The sequence below is a fragment of the Ylistrum balloti genome, unplaced genomic scaffold (assembly GCF_031769215.1).
Source record: "Ylistrum balloti isolate Yb309-2 unplaced genomic scaffold, AGI_CSIRO_Ybal_v1 Utg369722, whole genome shotgun sequence".
Lineage (NCBI taxonomy): Eukaryota > Metazoa > Mollusca > Bivalvia > Pectinida > Pectinidae > Ylistrum > Ylistrum balloti.
The window spans coordinates 704943-723402 of record NW_026781941.1 but is presented as its reverse complement, the minus strand read 5'-3'; the positions used below and the strand labels follow the sequence as shown (position 1 = coordinate 723402).

The window sequence follows — 18460 nt, the reverse complement described above, 5'->3', positions numbered from 1 at the left end:
TAAATAGGTCTAAAAGTGAATACACTGTAGGTGACTGAATGTATTCTTTGTACAGTAAATAGGTCTAAAAGTATATACACTGTAGGTGATTGTATATATTCCTTTATACAGTAAATAGGTCTAAAAGTATATACACAGTAGATGATTGTATATATTCCTTTATACAGTAAATAGGTCTAAAAGTGAATACACTGTAGGTGACTGAATGTATTCTTTGTACAGTAAATAGGTTTAAAAGTATATACACTGTAGGTGATTGTATATATTCCTTTATACAGTAAATAGGTCTAAAAGTGAATACACTGTAGGTGACTGAATGTATTCTTTGTACAGTAAATAGGTCTAAAAGTATGTACACTGTAGGTGATTGTATATATTCCTTTATACAGTAAATAGGTCTAAAAGTGAATACACTGTCGGTGACTGAATGTATTCTTTGTACAGTAAATAGGTCTAAAAGTATATACACTGTAGGTGATTGTATATATTCCTTTATACAGTAAATAGGTATAACTTTTAACAGGTAATTGAGGTAAAAAATATGAGATAATTACAGTATACTTTCAGTTTTAAATAAAAACACAAATGATAGACATAAAAAACATAGCAACTCTTTATTCTGAAATAACAGAACAAGACCTGAACATACATACAAACTGACAATACGAAAAACATTTATTCTGAAAAAATAAGGATCACAATAAACAAACATGATATGAATGTGATTATGTTATTACAGGTGATTTAAAATTATCAATCTAGCAATCCTTGCAGATTGTATGGAGAAACTCCATGTACAAAATGAAATTAAAAATCCAAAGTAACGCTGTCATCGTTCCAGAAATAACAAAATTCATACATCTGTATCTCATCAAATAGGTCTTCAGATGAGTCACTTTAGAGAAAAATATTACAGACACTGATATCAAAACAGAAAAGTAAATAGATTTCTAAATTATCCCCATTCACTAAAATTTGACTACAAGTTGTCCTGCACTACATGTAGGTTAACAATGGTACATACTCTGTTTCCATAACGTAAATATACCTGTCAAGATAAAGAAAACCCAGCACATAACACATAATGATCTGCTTTTTTATGCTAACTGTAACACAGTTTGCGAAGCCTGGCATATTTAGCTGTATGTGAACAATGAATCATGCCTTCATCAAGGTCAACATGGTCATTTGGTCAGACATCTATAAAGTCAATGTTTTAAGATGGAAAGTTTTCTGAGAGGTAAATCTCATGTTTAGTTGCATGTCCAGCAGGTTAGGCATAGGCTGATAAAGTCATGTTTCAATGCACATTCACATAAAAAATCAGCTTGAAAGAGAGTAACTTCCTTGAACACGTACATAATGGTACATATATGTGAACAGCTTTCTCCATAAACAACATTAAGTTACACTGATGTCAATATTCAAACTGTTCAAAGAAGTCTGACAGAATCACTGCCTAGCATCAACCGTCACAGACAAACTGATACAAGAGTCTGAAAGATTCACTGTCTAGCATCAACCATCACAGACAAACTGTTACAATAGTCTGACAGAATCACTGCCTAGCATCAACCATCACAGACAAACTGTTACAAGAGTCTGAAAGATTCACTGTCTAGCATCAACCATCACAGACAAACTGTTACAATAGTCTGAAAGATTCACTGTCTAGCATCAACCATCACAGACAAACTGTTACAATAGTCTGACAGAATCACTGCCTAGCATCAACCATCACAGACAAACTGTTACAATAGTCTGACAGATTCACTGTCTAGCATCAACCATCACAGACAAACTGTTACAGGAGTCTGACAGATTCACTGTCTAGCATCAACCATCACAGACAAACTGTTACAGGAGTCTGACAGATTCACTGCCTAGCATCAACCATCACAGACAAACTGTTACAGGAGTCTGAAAGATTCACTGTCTAGCATCAACCATCACAGACAAACTGTTACAATAGTCTGACAGATTCACTGTCTAGCATCAACCATCACAGACAAACTGATACAAGAGTCTGAAAGATTCACTGTCTAGCATCAACCATCACAGACAAACTGTTACAATAGTCTGAAAGATTCACTGTCTAGCATCAACCATCACAGACAAACTGTTACAATAGTCTGAAAGATTCACTGTCTAGCATCAACCATCACAGACAAACTGTTACAATAGTCTGAAAGATTCACTGTCTAGCATCAACCATCACAGACAAACTGTTACAATAGTCTGACAGATTCACTGTCTAGCATCAACCATCACAGACAAACTGTTACAAGAGTCTGACAGAATCACTGCCTAGCATCAACCATCACAGACAAACTGTTACAATAGTCTGAAAGATTCACTGTCTAGCATCAACCATCACAGACAAACTGTTACAATAGTCTGACAGAATCACTGCCTAGCATCAACCATCACAGACAAACTGTTACAATAGTCTGACAGATTCACTGTCTAGCATCAACCATCACAGACAAACTGTTACAATAGTCTGACAGATTCACTGTCTAGCATCAACCATCACAGACAAACTGTTACAGGAGTCTGACAGAATCACTGTCTAGCATCAACCATCACAGACAAACTGTTACAGGAGTCTGAAAGATTCACTGTCTAGCATCAACCATCACAGACAAACTGTTACAATAGTCTGAAAGATTCACTGTCTAGCATCAACCATCACAGACAAACTGTTACAATAGTCTGACAGATTCACTGTCTAGCATCAACCATCACAGACAAACTGTTACAATAGTCTGAAAGATTCACTGTCTAGCATCAACCATCACAGACAAACTGTTACAAGAGTCTGAAAGATTCACTGTCTAGCATCAACCATCACAGACAAACTGTTACAAGAGTCTGACAGAATCACTGTCTAGCATCAACCATCACAGACAACCTGCAACAGAAATCTGATCAACAGAATCCATCACAACAGAAAACCTGCTCCAAGAGTCTCATTGACTCAGATCTATATATCTGATTGACAGATACACTAACCTCAGAATGTTACTTCTGTGAAAATTGAAAAAAAAAATTCAGGAGAGAAGGTCATAGATGCTTTAAAATCCCCAACATGTTGTGTGCTAGGGAAACAAAAAACTCCAAAAAAAATTCATTACAACATAACAATTGTTTGATTCTGTTGAATAATAAGTTTCCTCTCAAAATACCAACTAAAGAAAGTGTAAGAGTATGATAGTATATACTTCCATAGCAGTGTTCTTACAGTACCTTTCACACTATCTCAGATTCACAAATTTTTACAAATACATTAAGCTGTAAGAACAAGAGTAAATGAGTTTTCTATAGTCCATTCCTCAGGGGAAGAGTCCACTGTGTAAAACCATGATTGCTTTGACACAAGTATTTTCTATAGGAACTTGTATTTATCCCCATGGAACTTCCAGCTGACAAAACTGGGACAGTCCATTTTCATATTCATACATTTTTAAGCATGCACAATTCATATAACAATGATGGCACAAAAAAGTTAAGGAAAGTTGTCTTTCTCCATTACATCTAAACACTATATTCAAACTAAAATAACACAATGATAAATAGGGGAGGAGGGGCTAGTATAATTCAGTTATATATATCAAAAGTATGATGGATTGAACCTGATTCATCTGAAATCTGGTCTTAGATAAATTGAATCACTGTTGAATAGAAAATAATTCTATTTTGGAAATTTTGTTGGTATTAATTTTTTTTTTCAAGCAAAAATCTTTACCACTGTTTGATGAAGAAATTTTTTTTTTCAATAATTGAAAATTACAATTTATTTTACTATGTCAGTAAAAACTTGTAAAGCATCATGTGATAAAAAATTAAACCAAATCAACAACAGATAACATTTATATCAACAAATTATTCTGTATACTTCAATTCACAATAGGAACTATTGTAATTTGACAGAGGGCACTTTATACAAAATTATACATCTAAATTACTTTCTTTTAAACTTATATTATCTGGAGCTAAACACAAATAACATTCAAAGAAGATTACCTTTTCTTTTGCATAATGCAGACATTCTTCAGAATAATATTACTTTGAAAAATAACAATAGTGAATACTTAGTGTATTATCTATACTGCATTATCAAGTTTCCAATTTGTATACTGTAAAGCCGCTTACTTTCGCAGGGATGATATTTTCGCTTTACTGTGATCACAATAATTTATTGTGTGAAAAAAAAAGATGTGTAAATTTCAGTTCCGATATAAAGTGCTTGGGAAACAGTGGCAGCATGTTTATTATACAGTACAGTTGGCAAACATCTGTAACTTCAAAGTCGAATTTTCACTGAAGTAGGAACAAAAAAATATACAAACAGCAATGATATTAAATAACCTGCGAGTACAAGTAAGTGCACAGACACTGTTATAAAGAACTAAAGCAAAACATCTAAATATTGTCGGGTGGAGGGTAACAGAATCAAAACTAAACAGTGATTGGTTATCATGATGTCATAAATGCGCTCCAGTGATTTTCAAATATTGTATTGTAGCATGAATCACAACCTATGAGATATGCGGCTCGAATGACACAAGCTGTTTAATATCATAAAACACCATGAGAAAAACCCTAAAAATCCCATTTGGATTAATATAACAATTGAACCTTAGTTATAATATATATATATACACCAAATGGTTCCTCACTTAATCCTATTTCTTAAGATACCTTGTATAACAAGAATCGGTGTCTACAATGTTTAAAAAGTACATAAAGTAAAAGCTATCTAGTGAGACCCTTCATTAATATGTGATGTTTACATCATCATACACAGTCATTAAAAGGTCTACACTAGCCAAGCACTTTGACAGAAGAAGTGTAGTGGTATTTGTAAATTAAATCAAGGCCATGGGACTTTTCAGAGTTTAAATACATGTAAACAAGCCTCAAATATCCATACTTACTGGTAAGGCTTTGAATGAAAATAATTTAGATATTTAAAGATATTTGCAAAGAGTTTCTGTATAATTTGAAAACTAAAATCTAGAAGTGTGTTTGAGAAAGCATTATCAACATCAGGAGATTAATCTTCCATCGAAGTGCACGACCACCCTAAGAGAAATCACTTAACAGTATGTTCCAAATGAGAGATCTAGGGTCTTCAATGAAGATACCTAGAAATTGATATAAATATATATAATATTACAGTAATATGTTCAAGTGTAACACAGAAGGCTCTAGTCTCCTCCATCGTCAACATATGAGCACACGCCACTACGGCGTGCTGAGGCATGGTCCCTTTAGCCACTCAGAAACCCAACATCTGTGGCTCACCATTCACTACATGTGATTTGATCACACCGTCTTCTTCCACTGTCACCGTCTCCTTTCCCTGTTCTATAACTCTACAAACAAATAAAGTGACAGATAGAATCAACATCCCTGTATGTACCCCCTGACAGGCTACCTGTTACAGAATAAACATCCCTGTATGTACCCCCTGACAGGCTACCTGTTACAGAATCAACATCCCTGTATGTACCCCCTGACAGACTACCTTGTGGATCAGCCATTTGACTGTAAATTATTCAGTGGATCAGCCGTTTGACTGTAAATTATTCAGTGGATCAGTCATTTGACTGTAAATTATTCAGTGGATCAGCCATTTGACTGTAAATTATTCAGTGGATCAGTCATTTGACTGTAAATTATTCAGTGGATCAGTCATTTGACTGTAAATTATTCAGTGGATCAGCCATTTGACTGTAAATTATTCAGTGGATCAGCCATTTGACTGTAAATTATTCAGTGGATCAGCCATTTGACTGTAAATTATTCAGTGGATCAGCCATTTGACTGTAAATTATTTAGTGGATCAGTCATTTGACTGTAAATTATTAAGTGGATCAGCCATTTCATTGTAAATTATTAAGTGGATCAGTCATTTGACTGTAAATTATTTAGTGGATCAGCCATTTGACTGTAAATTATTTAGTGGATCAGTCATTTGACTGTAAATTATTAAGTGGATCAGCCATTTCATTGTAAATTATTAAGTGGATCAGTCATTTGACTGTAAATTGTTTAGTGGATCAGTCATTTCACTGTAAATTGTTTAGTGGATCAGTCATTTGACTGTAAATTATTCAGTGTATCAGCCATTTCACTGTAGATTGTTTAGTGGATCAGTCATTTCACTGTAAATTGTTTAGTGGATCAGCCATTTCACTGTAAATTGTTTAGTGGATCAGTCATTTGACTGTAAATTATTTAGTGGATCAGTCATTTCACTGTAAATTATTTAGTGGATCAGTCATTTGACTGTAAATTATTAAGTGGATCAGCCATTTCATTGTAAATTATTCAATGGATCTGCCATTTGACTGTAAATTATTCAGTGGATCAGTCATTTCACTGTAAATTGTTTAGTGGATCAGCCATTTCACTGTAAATTATTTAGTGGATCAGCCATTTCATTGTAAATTATTTAGTGGATCAGTCATTTCACTGTAAATTATTTAGTGGATCAGCCATTTCAATGTAAATTATTTAGTGGATCAGTCATTTCACTGTAAATTATTTAGTGGATCAGTCATTTCACTGTAAATTATTTAGTGGATCAGTCATTTCACTGTAAATTATTAAGTGGATCAGTCATTTCAATGTAAATTATTTAGTGGATCAGTCATTTGACTGTAAATTATTTAGTGGATCAGTCATTTCACTGTAAATTATTTAGTGGATCAGTCATTTCACTGTAAATTATTTAGTGGATCAGTCATTTGACTGTAAATTATTTAGTGGATCAGTCATTTGACTGTAAATTATTTAGTGGATCAGTCATTTCAATGTAAATTATTTAGTGGATCAGTCATTTCACTGTAAATTATTTAGTGGATCAGTCATTTCACTGTAAATTATTTAGTGGATCAGTCATTTGACTGTAAATTATTTAGTGGATCAGTCATTTGACTGTAAATTATTTAGTGGATCAGTCATTTCACTGTAAATTATTTAGTGGATCAGTCATTTGACTGTAAATTATTTAGTGGATCAGTCATTTGACTGTAAATTATTTAGTGGATCAGTCATTTCACTGTAAATTATTTAGTGGATCAGCCATTTCACTGTAAATTATTTAGTGGATCAGTCATTTGACTGTAAATTATTTAGTGGATCAGTCATTTGACTGTAAATTATTTAGTGGATCAGTCATTTCACTGTAAATTATTTAGTGGATCAGTCATTTGACTGTAAATTATTTAGTGGATCAGCCATTTGACTGTAAATTATTAAGTGGATCAGTCATTTGACTGTAAATTATTTAGTGGATCAGTCATTTCACTGTAAATTATTCAGTGGATCAGTCATTTGACTGTAAATTATTTAGTGGATCAGTCATTTCACTGTAAATTATTTAGTGGATCAGTCATTTGACTGTAAATTATTTAGTGGATCAGCCATTTCACTGTAAATTATTTAGTGGATCAGTCATTTGACTGTAAATTATTTAGTGGATCAGCCATTTCACTGTAAATTATTTAGTGGATCAGTCATTTGACTGTAAATTATTTAGTGGATCAGTCATTTCACTGTAAATTATTTAGTGGATCAGTCATTTCACTGTAAATTATTTAGTGGATCAGTCATTTGACTGTAAATTATTTAGTGGATCAGTCATTTCACTGTAAATTATTTAGTGGATCAGTCATTTGACTGTAAATTATTTAGTGGATCAGCCATTTCACTGTAAATTATTCAGTGGATCAGTCATTTGACTGTAAATTATTTAGTGGATCAGTCATTTGACTGTAAATTATTAAGTGGATCAGTCATTAGATCTGTCAATGGTTCTTTGCCCACACTATCATACTTTAAATAACATCTCTTGTTTCTTATGAGTTTAAATTTGTGTCAATGGAAATGTTTACAGGGAAATGATATCAATATGTTTACAGGAAAATGGTATCAATATGTTTACAGGAAAATGGTATCAATATGTTTACAGGGAAATCATATCAATATGTTTACAGGAAAATGATATCAATATGTTTACAGGAAAATGGTATCAATATGTTTACAGGGAAATGATATCAATATGTTTACAGGAAAATGGTATCAATATGTTTACAGGGAAATCATATCAATATGTTTACAGGAAAATGGTATCAATATGTTTACAGGGAAATGATATCAATATGTTTACAGGGAAATGATATCAATATGTTTACAGGAAAATGGTATCAATATGTTTACAGGGAAATGATATCAATATGTTTACAGGGAAATGGTATCAATATGCTTACAGGGAAACGATATCAATATGTTTACAGGGAAATGATATCAATATGTTTACTCGAGTAAACTTACTTTTTCGTGACCACTTTTTTGCCGTTGACATATTTTGTTGATGTTGAAGTTGACCTGAAGTTGTTGCCATGGCCACCATGGCCACTTGGCCCACTAAAAGATGTGCTTGTTTGAAAAAATCTGAAATACAAGAATGTTGGACCAGATTAGTGATAACACGACCCAACAAACTACACACAACTTTTCTATTCCTGGAATGACCTAAAGCTGTTTACAAGCAATGATCTGTACATATTCAACATGATTACAAGCAAGAATTTTAAAGTTTAAAAATTTAAAAGAAATATGTATATGTGTATAAATTCCACATGTGATGTTCTAACTGCATTTTTAGAAATATTTTACTGAATATTAAGATGTACCTAGGGTATACCATTTTATTGAATACTCAGATGTATCTTGGGTACATCTTACTGAATACTCCTTCCTTGGGTACTACATCACACTAAGTAAAAATTTCCCTGAATAATATAAACAGTTGTCAATGGAACATCGTCCATGTTATATTTCATCACAAGTACACCGTTTATATAGACGGTGTACGTTTATTTGTATCCACTTTTTCAGCAATAATGTATACTTCTTTCAATAATAATGTATTTTGTGATAAAAAGTCTGCACATTTAAATCAAAATCTATATATGTTAGAATGGTTAAGTAAAGTCAGTGGTCTCCCTATTGTACATATACTGTGACAGTGATATCTAGAATACAGGTCTCCCTACTGTACATATACTGTGACAGTGATATCTAGAATACAGGTCTCCCTACTGTACATATACTGTGACAGTGATATCTAGAATACAGGTCTCCCTACTGTACATATACTGTGACAGTGATATCTAGAATACAGGTCTCCCTACTGTACATATACTGTGACAGTGATATCTAATACAGGTCTCCCTACTGTACATATACTGTGACAGTGATATCTAGAATACAGGTCTCCCTACTGTACATATACTGTGACAGTGATATCTAGAATACAGGTCTCCCTACTGTACATATACTGTGACAGTGATATCTAGAATACAGGTCTCCCTACTGTACATATACTGTGACAGTGATATCTAATACAGGTCTCCCTACTGTACATATACTGTGACAGTGATATCTAGAATACAGGTCTCCCTACTGTACATATACTGTGACAGTGATATCTAGAATACAGGTCTCCCTACTGTACATATACTGTGACAGTGATATCTAGAATACAGGTCTCCCTACTGTACATATACTGTGACAGTGATATCTAATACAGGTCTCCCTACTGTACATATACTGTGACAGTGATATCTAGAATACAGGTCTCCCTACTGTACATATACTGTGACAGTGATATCTAGAATACAGGTCTCCCTACTGTACATATACTGTGACAGTGATATCTAATACAGGTCTCCCTACTGTACATATACTGTGACAGTGATATCTAGAATACAAGTCTCCCTACTGTACATATACTGTGACAGTGATATCTAGAATACAGGTCTCCCTACTGTACATATACTGTGACAGTGATATCTAGAATACAGGTCTCCCTACTGTACATTTACAGTGACAGTGATATCTAGAATACAGGTCTCCCTTCTGTACATATACTGTGACAGTGATATCTAATACAGGTCTCCCTACTGTACATATACTGTGACAGTGATATCTAGAATACAGGTCTCCCTACTGTACATATACTGTGACAGTGATATCTAGAATACAGGTCTCCCTACTGTACATATACTGTGACAGTGATATCTAGAATACAGGTCTCCCTACTGTACATATACTGTGACAGTGATATCTAGAATACAGGTCTCCCTACTGTACATATACTGTGACAGTGATATCTAGAATACAGGTCTCCCTACTGTACATATACTGTGACAGTGATATCTAGAATACAGGTCTCCCTACTGTACATATACTGTGACAGTGATATCTAATACAGGTCTCCCTACTGTACATTTACTGTGACAGTGATATCTAATACAGGTCTCCCTACTGTACATATACTGTGACAGTGATATCTAGAATACAGGTCTCCCTACTGTACATATACTGTGACAGTGATATCTAATACAGGTCTCCCTACTGTACATATACTGTGACAGTGATATCTAATACAGGTCTCCCTACTGTACATATACTGTGACAGTGATATCTAGAATACAGGTCTCCCTACTGTACATATACTGTGACAGTGATATCTAATACAGGTCTCCCTACTGTACATATACTGTAACAGTGATATCTAGAATATATCCATGTATGAAGTACTTGATATCAGATATAAGTCAATGTTAGTAATTGATCACTACTTAATGAAATAAAGTCTATCAAAAACTTTACATTTTGAAAAAGTTGTGAATTTTGAATGTGATCTACCACAGCACCAATACTGACAAAATAGCTTTTATTTTCCTAAATTCACCATCATGTACCCACCACCCTTCCCCTTTAAAAAATATTCCAAAATAGTATTCATCTGAATACATAAACTATTTGGTTTCTGTGCATGATCATTAAAGATCAAACCAATTTGGTTTTTAGAGAAATGGGCTCATCCACAAAGGGTGCAAGGGAGATAATCTGTTATCCAAAAGACATTGCCATCACTGATCTTTGGGAGTAAACAAACTATCTGACAGCCATTAATTTAAATTTGATGCAAAAAATTCCAGTTAACAATTACTTGTAAAATAAACACTTTGACCCACATTAATTGACAGCTATATTTTGTCAATCCTTGTATATGGTTTAACTTCTCACTAACAATGAGGCTTTCGGTTTGGAATTTTTCTCTTTCAAATTTACCTTAACCATTGACACTCTAATTTACTAAAATTGAGGGAAGATTGGATCTAAAAACTGAAATCCAGAGCCTGGAGATAAAGTTGATGTCCTTGTCGTGGAAAATTACCAAGAATAAAGTAACATAAAGATTTCAATCCATAATTCAAACTTACCAGGTCAAGTTTACAATCACTTATCATCATATAGATATCAATGATAGTACATGCCTGGACACTTTGATATATCTAATGTAATTAATAAATATTAAGTTGATTCTAGATTTTATCCTATGGGTGATTTATCCATACCAGAGGGTCACAATATGGACGGCAAAGTGTCAAATAATTTTTCACCCAAACAACCATACCAAGATAGGGTATAATGTAGATGCAAAGCTACAGGTAATTCGTTATGACACAATGTGGTATATATATATGGTGATAGGTATACATCTCCATGCTTACACAATTCCACATCCATAATATCAACAAAAAAGGGAAGATAACCCCAGATGCACACACCATTTCTAATGGTTGTATGTCACTAATTCTATCGAATGCAGGAAGGTATTTGGTAGAGAGAGTATATGTATATTTCTTTGTCAATTTCTTTTAACATTTTTTCTGTTATAAAGTAAATATTGACATTTGGAATAATTCTGTTGTGACTTCAGAAGAATGACTGACACCACACCTTATTCTTCTGAGAATCTGATGTCGTTTCTGATAAATTGAATGGTATATGAAACTCACAACTAAACTGGACTGTTTACAATAACAAGATTTCAAAAGTGTGCCCCCTCCTCAGATCATTTATATACAAGGGCAGACAACTCTACAGAATTTCACATGCTAGCACATGTAATATTGAAGGCAATGTAGGTTATATACTGTACAGCTATACATCATTTTTAAATAATAAGTCATGATGCAGAATTGGGGACACAACTCAATCTTTATCCATTGCTAAAAATTGTAATTAAACATGATTAGCCCTACAAACTTTCATTACTTATATATAGAAGGAAGTTTATTTTCTTTTCGTTGTTGGGCTTTAATGTCCTTGTAGCCTTATTCAGTGCCACATCTGAGGAAATTTTAAACAAGAACATACAATCAAGTCGTAAATCTACAATATGTATCAACAGAACTGGATCAAGACCTTGTACCAGAAAAAGTGGAATAGAAACTGAGGATTACAAATTCTACTGCTACTCATCTTCAGGAGTCAAAGAACCACTGTAAGACTAAGGTGGAGTACCCGTTAGCCGTTCTATTCAGCAACCATATGATAAATGACAGTAGCAGTTTCTATTTGACCACATTTGACCCAGACAGAATGTGCAGCTGAAATTTCTCCAACTTGTACATCTAGGAAATTTGGTATTCCATGCAGACATATAAAATATACCATTTTATTGATGGAATCAGAAGAACTCTAAACTACATGAACTTGCCAATGCAAATATCTATAGAACAATTACGAGTGTAATCAACATGGGGCTAATACATGTACTTAAAATTCACAGGTTTATTTATTTTTTTTTAATATTTCCAAAACAAATTCAGCTAAATTACACAAAATGGTGTTTGATTTGTCAAAAAAGTTTTCCTGAAAGAAAACCAAATATGGAGCGTGTGAATTTTAATAGCATGCAACAGCGAGTACAAAGAATCTGTCTAAAACAAATACACAACTATCTACATTTTCAGCCCTACTGACAGAAATATCTTGTGTAACCATTGAAGTTTCCTGAACAAGTTAAGACTTTGAATAGTATATCTACAAATGTACTATTTATCAAGCATTCAGCTGAAGTATGTGGTCAATGACTACTATATGTGATACTATCAATTACATCACTAGAAAGGTATCTGATGCTTTCTCTGTACTAATATCATGAAGGTAACAGGAATATTGCTAGCAGTTAGCTGAAATGGCCATATGCACTTCAGTCTTGCCCACTTCTACTGAATTTAAATTTTTGAACTGAAGAAAACATACATAGTTTTCAGAAAGCATGAAGATATCTTTTAATGAGATGTGTACTTGGTGAAGTTCATGAAAGAGTTGTATGTGTTGGGAGAGTATTTAGGTCACGATGTATCAATACAGACTGATCAGGACATCCACCACTGGGTTCAGAGACCAGAAGAAATTGGTTGGGATTGTCGGAGCAAGGCTAAATACCTGATTATAATACAACAATATTCTATCTAGAAAAAGTTTACCCCGCAGGTCTATGAAAGTGTCCAAATGGATCGTCAAACACAGAGGAAAATCCAAAGTTGAGAGGCAATCCCATTTGGAAGATACCAAACTGATGACCAACTGGGGGGTGATGGAGCATTCCTATCCTGTCTCGCGGTCGTCGTGATGATGACTGCCCTGCTAGGTCCATCCTATCTCTGCGTCTGTATCCCCTCGTAGGTCTCCGACTGAAACATCGCCATCTTCCTTGACTCTAACTCAGGCTCCTTAAGCTTTTTGTTACTTGGGTTATTGAATTGAAACCTTTCACCTTATTGGGTATTTACTAAATTAGGGTTACTATGGTTACCTACTCTTTTGTTGTTATGGGTTCTAAAGTTTCCATGGTAACTATGATATGTGAACTATAACCCTTCCCACTATAAGATGGATGGACTAGATACTGGAATGAAAAGCTGTACTGATCCAGGCAAGAAAAAGCACAAAACATGCATAGTGTTCAGTGTGGAGAAAGGGAAGGAAATCACAACATGCTGAAAAAGAACCAGATAAATTTGATATATTCCCATCATGCACTAGAAAAGTCTCATGCTTGATTTTATATAAAATGATTAAATCCCGCTCCCAAAATTTAAACTTTGAAGCCAGGCCACACCAACAACATTCTGCTGTTTGGACAAAAAACTTTCATCCATGATACACTGTCAGAAACTCTTTACCAACTGGCAATCAGCTGATAAACTGGATAATTTTGCCAGTTTGATTCCACCATTCCATCATAACATCACCATATGTGAACAATGTATGACCAAACATAACCAGTGTATTTAATGGTCAGAAAAATATGTTTCTGCCCTTTCAAATCATCTATGTGTAAGCCTGTATCATTAAATATAAAACATCTTTCTTAAATCATTCTTTTTACTTTCCAATAATCATCACCTTTGTTAACAAATGAGAATAAATATTAGATAAAACTTTACTTCCTTCAAATTAAAAAAAAAACAGATACCTGACAACCTTAACTAAGGCTTTGTCAAGTAGTGATTTCCCAAGGAAAGAATGATCTGGAACCACCAAACCAGATAAGTTCGAATTTTGGAAATTTTCAGGATCTTTTTTACCTAAACCAAAACTGATACATATATACATATATGTGTTTTCTTTTGGGTAATGTAGTCTGTACAGCTTCCTACTTGAGAATGTGAGAATGATGTATAACAGTGATCAATTTTGATCATACGAGAAAGAGTAGCTAGCTACACTGTATCACAGTTGAATTTTTGACCTTCATAACTCTTAATGATACAGCTGATCTTTACACTCCACATGGTCCAACACTTTGACTCCGCCAGATAGTGCTATGCAATGAAATCTTTCTGGGACTATATTTTGAATCCATGTGTCTATATATCATTCCAGTGGTAATATGCAACACCAACAAATGTCATTTCATTGTCCTGTTATCTAGTAATAAGCCCACCACATGATCTAGAGGCAGGTAGAGATGTTTTGTCTCTTCCCCTCTCCCTGCCTCTTCTTCCACAAACAGGTACCCCCAACCAGCTGCATGATATGGTCAGCTAGAATATCACTGCTTCATATCACAACAATCAATTCCAAAGAAGAAGATAGGGATTACAACCTTTTCTTGTGGCAAATCAAGGAAGTCCACTGTATATATACTGCAGCAGGCCAGTACTTAACAGGGATGAGGGGGGACCTTACACTCTAACACATCTATGACCAAGTTTTCTTACAATACATTGCTAAAATACTTTTCATGGGATAATACATGTTATCACCTAATTGTCATCCATGTTTCCACTGTTTCATCACACTACTTTCCATTCTGTGTACCACAGAATATACTTCAGCCAAAGAAAAGGCCGGTGATTTCATTTACATCTTGTACAATGTGTCTCAGGCTAAATATTCATCTGAAGAAAATTCCAGTATAGTGGTGGAAACGTGACACATCAATTCTCTAACTGGTTGTGATATAAAATGATTGTTAAAAGGGAAATGGTGTAAGCAATATCCTGGAATCATAAATGGCTTAAACAATCTGTGTACAACCTTTAGTACAGTGTCAATAAGTTCCTAACTAAAATGTTCAAGTAGTAGATTTCATTCCTAATATTTCTGAAATCTTGAAAATATAATTGTAAATATGGCTACTTTTTCATATATGAACTTCATTGTAGACAGATAATTAGAATACATGTACCATTGGAATATTTTCATGATTTTGCCGAAAAAAATGTATAATCTACTTGAGGATTCATATCTTGTTATTTTGCTTATTTCAATATTAATAAGTTTTAATCAATAAAAGAAATGATCAGTCACAGAAAATGAAAGTATGATTGAGATAAATTATTTAAAGGAAATTTGTAGATCTTAAAAGATAAAATTTTTGTTTTTTACTAAAGATATATTTTATTCAAAGTAAATTGTCTGTATATATTCTTACGGTCATAAGGTATGTCTTGAACTAGCTATAATGCTGTAAGAAAGTTAAAATATGTTACGGTCATTGAACCTAAATTTATGCTCAATATGTGTACAACCACAAAACAGTCTCAAGTATACAATAAATACCCAGACAAGTGTTTCACTGTGTAAATATCAGTTAAGTATACAAACACTTAATCTGATGTCGCAAAATACAAGTTACTACTATAAACATAAATTACATCAATAGAAGATCAGAAATTTTAAACTGGTATGTGACCTATTAAAGCATTCTTTATTTGCAGAAAATAAACTGAAACATTTACAGATGCTTATAAATAAAAACGACAAATATATCAATAAACCACAGCTAAAAATTGACAAGTAACAGTGCATGATTTAAAAAAAGAAAAAAAATCAAAACTCCCATGATTTAATTATTATAAAACCAATGAATGGAAATTATTGTGCTGAGTGCAGATGGCTGATGACTGGTCATGTGACATGTAGGCTTAGCCAATCAGAAGGCATGATATTAATAAGGTCAGTTGTTGTTACCAGACCACAATTCTGTAAGCACACACTATGAGCTAGATAATAAACTTGTCCTTTTTAAGAAGCCTGGCATCTAGTTTCAAATTCTTAAGTCCAAACAAGACACAGAACACATGTACAGCCCTGTGTCAACGAGCTGCTAAACAGGGCAATGGTAAAAACATGCATCTATTTAGGTACAGAGTACCGTGAATTATAGTATTCAGAAATTTTTGCTTCAGTCAAACACATTTTCCAACAGATGTAACAGATTTCTCTGGAGTCTGTTAAAATTTATGATTACCTTAAAATAAAAATTGGAGGATGAAAAGGAGACGAACCCGCTTCCCAGAAGATGGTACTATCTAGGAAATGTAATCTCACAGCATCAAAATAAAAGGGGAATTAGAGCTATCTGATGGGAAGTATAAACACCATGAGTAAAACTCCTAGGTTTGTGATCAGTGGAATGGACTTCTGTGGTATCCTTTACCCTAACTAAATATAACAAATCAATGCATTATTAACTGGATGTTCATAGGGCTAGAATGGCTATATATGTCTGCCAGACATTTTTAGATGAATATTCCACTTAATTAAATAGGTACAAGAAGATGTATCTATGACAGTGATATAATTATAAGAGTTGACCTTGATTTCGGACATGATGGATATGTCAATTCTGTGATACACTGTCTTTATTAAACTATCTGAACATGTCTTAAGGAAACTTATTCAATGTTGCAAATTGTTTGTTTTTTTAAGCCTAGTCAAATTACTGAATAGTTCAGTTAAGTATAACAAGGCCAGGACCAATAAAACAGAATACACCAGCTCTGGTTACAGTACTAAACCCTATATATGACTTCAACTTTTATCTGACTGAAAAAGCTGGAGTCAATTGGGGACTAATTATCAAAGAGAAATCTTTTTTGACAAGAAATAGTGTAATTAATCATTCCAGTAAACTACTGCAGGGTTACTATAGCAGTTCAGTATTAGGCCTATAGTTGTTATAATGGTGTTAATAGTTATATAAACCAAAGACTTCAAGAGTTAATCAGCTGAAACATGAAATCAGTTAACGGTTACTGAGCTCCAGTCATTGAAAACTTATTCAGCAGAAAATTTTCTCCTGATTTCCTTCTTATTTTGGTTTTATCTGATGTTTTTTCCAGAACAATGACTATTAATTCCTTTCACAAATTCACCAATAGAACAACTGATTGCATTAAAATTGACACTATATCAAAGACTTCTGCAGTGAAAAATAATTGGTTTTGAACAACTGGGCTTACTAGTTAGTATGAAGCAGTGATCACTGAATTTCTTCATCTAAACTGTTATTTTGGGTTATAATGTAAAAAATATGCTAAATCATTACATGCTTGTACACAAATGTAATGTCTATTGTGTGAGAGGAATTCATATTACATATACACACATGTAAAATTATAATTTTCAACAGTAATTCACAAAACAATATATATATCAGGGTTTTATTTCATACATATTTTTTTTCTGCATCATTCCAAAGTATGTTGTAATGAAAAAAACCACAAATTTCAATTAAATTTTCTTTTTAAAAAATATACAAATTTTGAATTTTTATGATTATTTTTGCAATGTACAATTTAATTTATAATTTCACTTGTCAATTTATAATCTAAAACCCTGTGTTATGCAGAACATAGATGTACAACAATCAACACTGAAGCATTCATATTATAGCAAATCAGCAAAATTTTGAAACATTTTTATACTAAAAAAGAATACTGTAAACCTTCAATCTTTTTATGAGAATTTTATAGAAAATGTTGACAGTAAAATATTCTCAAAGACATTGAAATTAATACCCAACTTTCCACTATTTAAGCAGAGTAGCTGTTATAAGAGTTGTTTCCAAGCAAGTCAATTATATCTGGTGAATCGACTGGAGTTTTTCAGACTAGACCCCAAGCAGAGGATATCTAGACATACTGCAAATGGTTAACCTCATCGGGGATTTCTTTTTTATGATTTCGTTGGAGATATTAATTCATGATTTCATGATCACAGTGGATCTAAAGCCAGTTTTGATGGGTGAAGTACTACCAATGTATATCTAAAGTACTATCAATGT

General features: G+C 33.4%; 1 protein-coding gene across 5 annotated transcripts in view; it reads right to left on the bottom strand.

Moving 5' to 3' along the window:
* Positions 1-595: 595 nt before the first annotated feature.
* Positions 596-18460, bottom strand: part of LOC132565406 (dnaJ homolog subfamily B member 6-like) — a 53775-nt gene continuing 35910 nt past the window's right edge. For 3 of the 5 annotated variants that reach the window (XM_060230045.1, XM_060230044.1, XM_060230046.1), the window contains exons 6-8: positions 13368-13574; positions 8347-8466; positions 596-5381 (exon numbers count right to left, since the gene is read on the bottom strand). In XM_060230045.1, coding sequence (XP_060086028.1) covers positions 5285-5381; positions 8347-8466; positions 13368-13574 — 424 coding nt within the window. In that variant the 3' untranslated portion in view covers positions 596-5284. The remainder of the gene's footprint in view (positions 5382-8346; positions 8467-13367; positions 13575-18460) is intronic. The other 2 variants (XM_060230048.1, XM_060230047.1) reach the window with 1 other exon arrangement.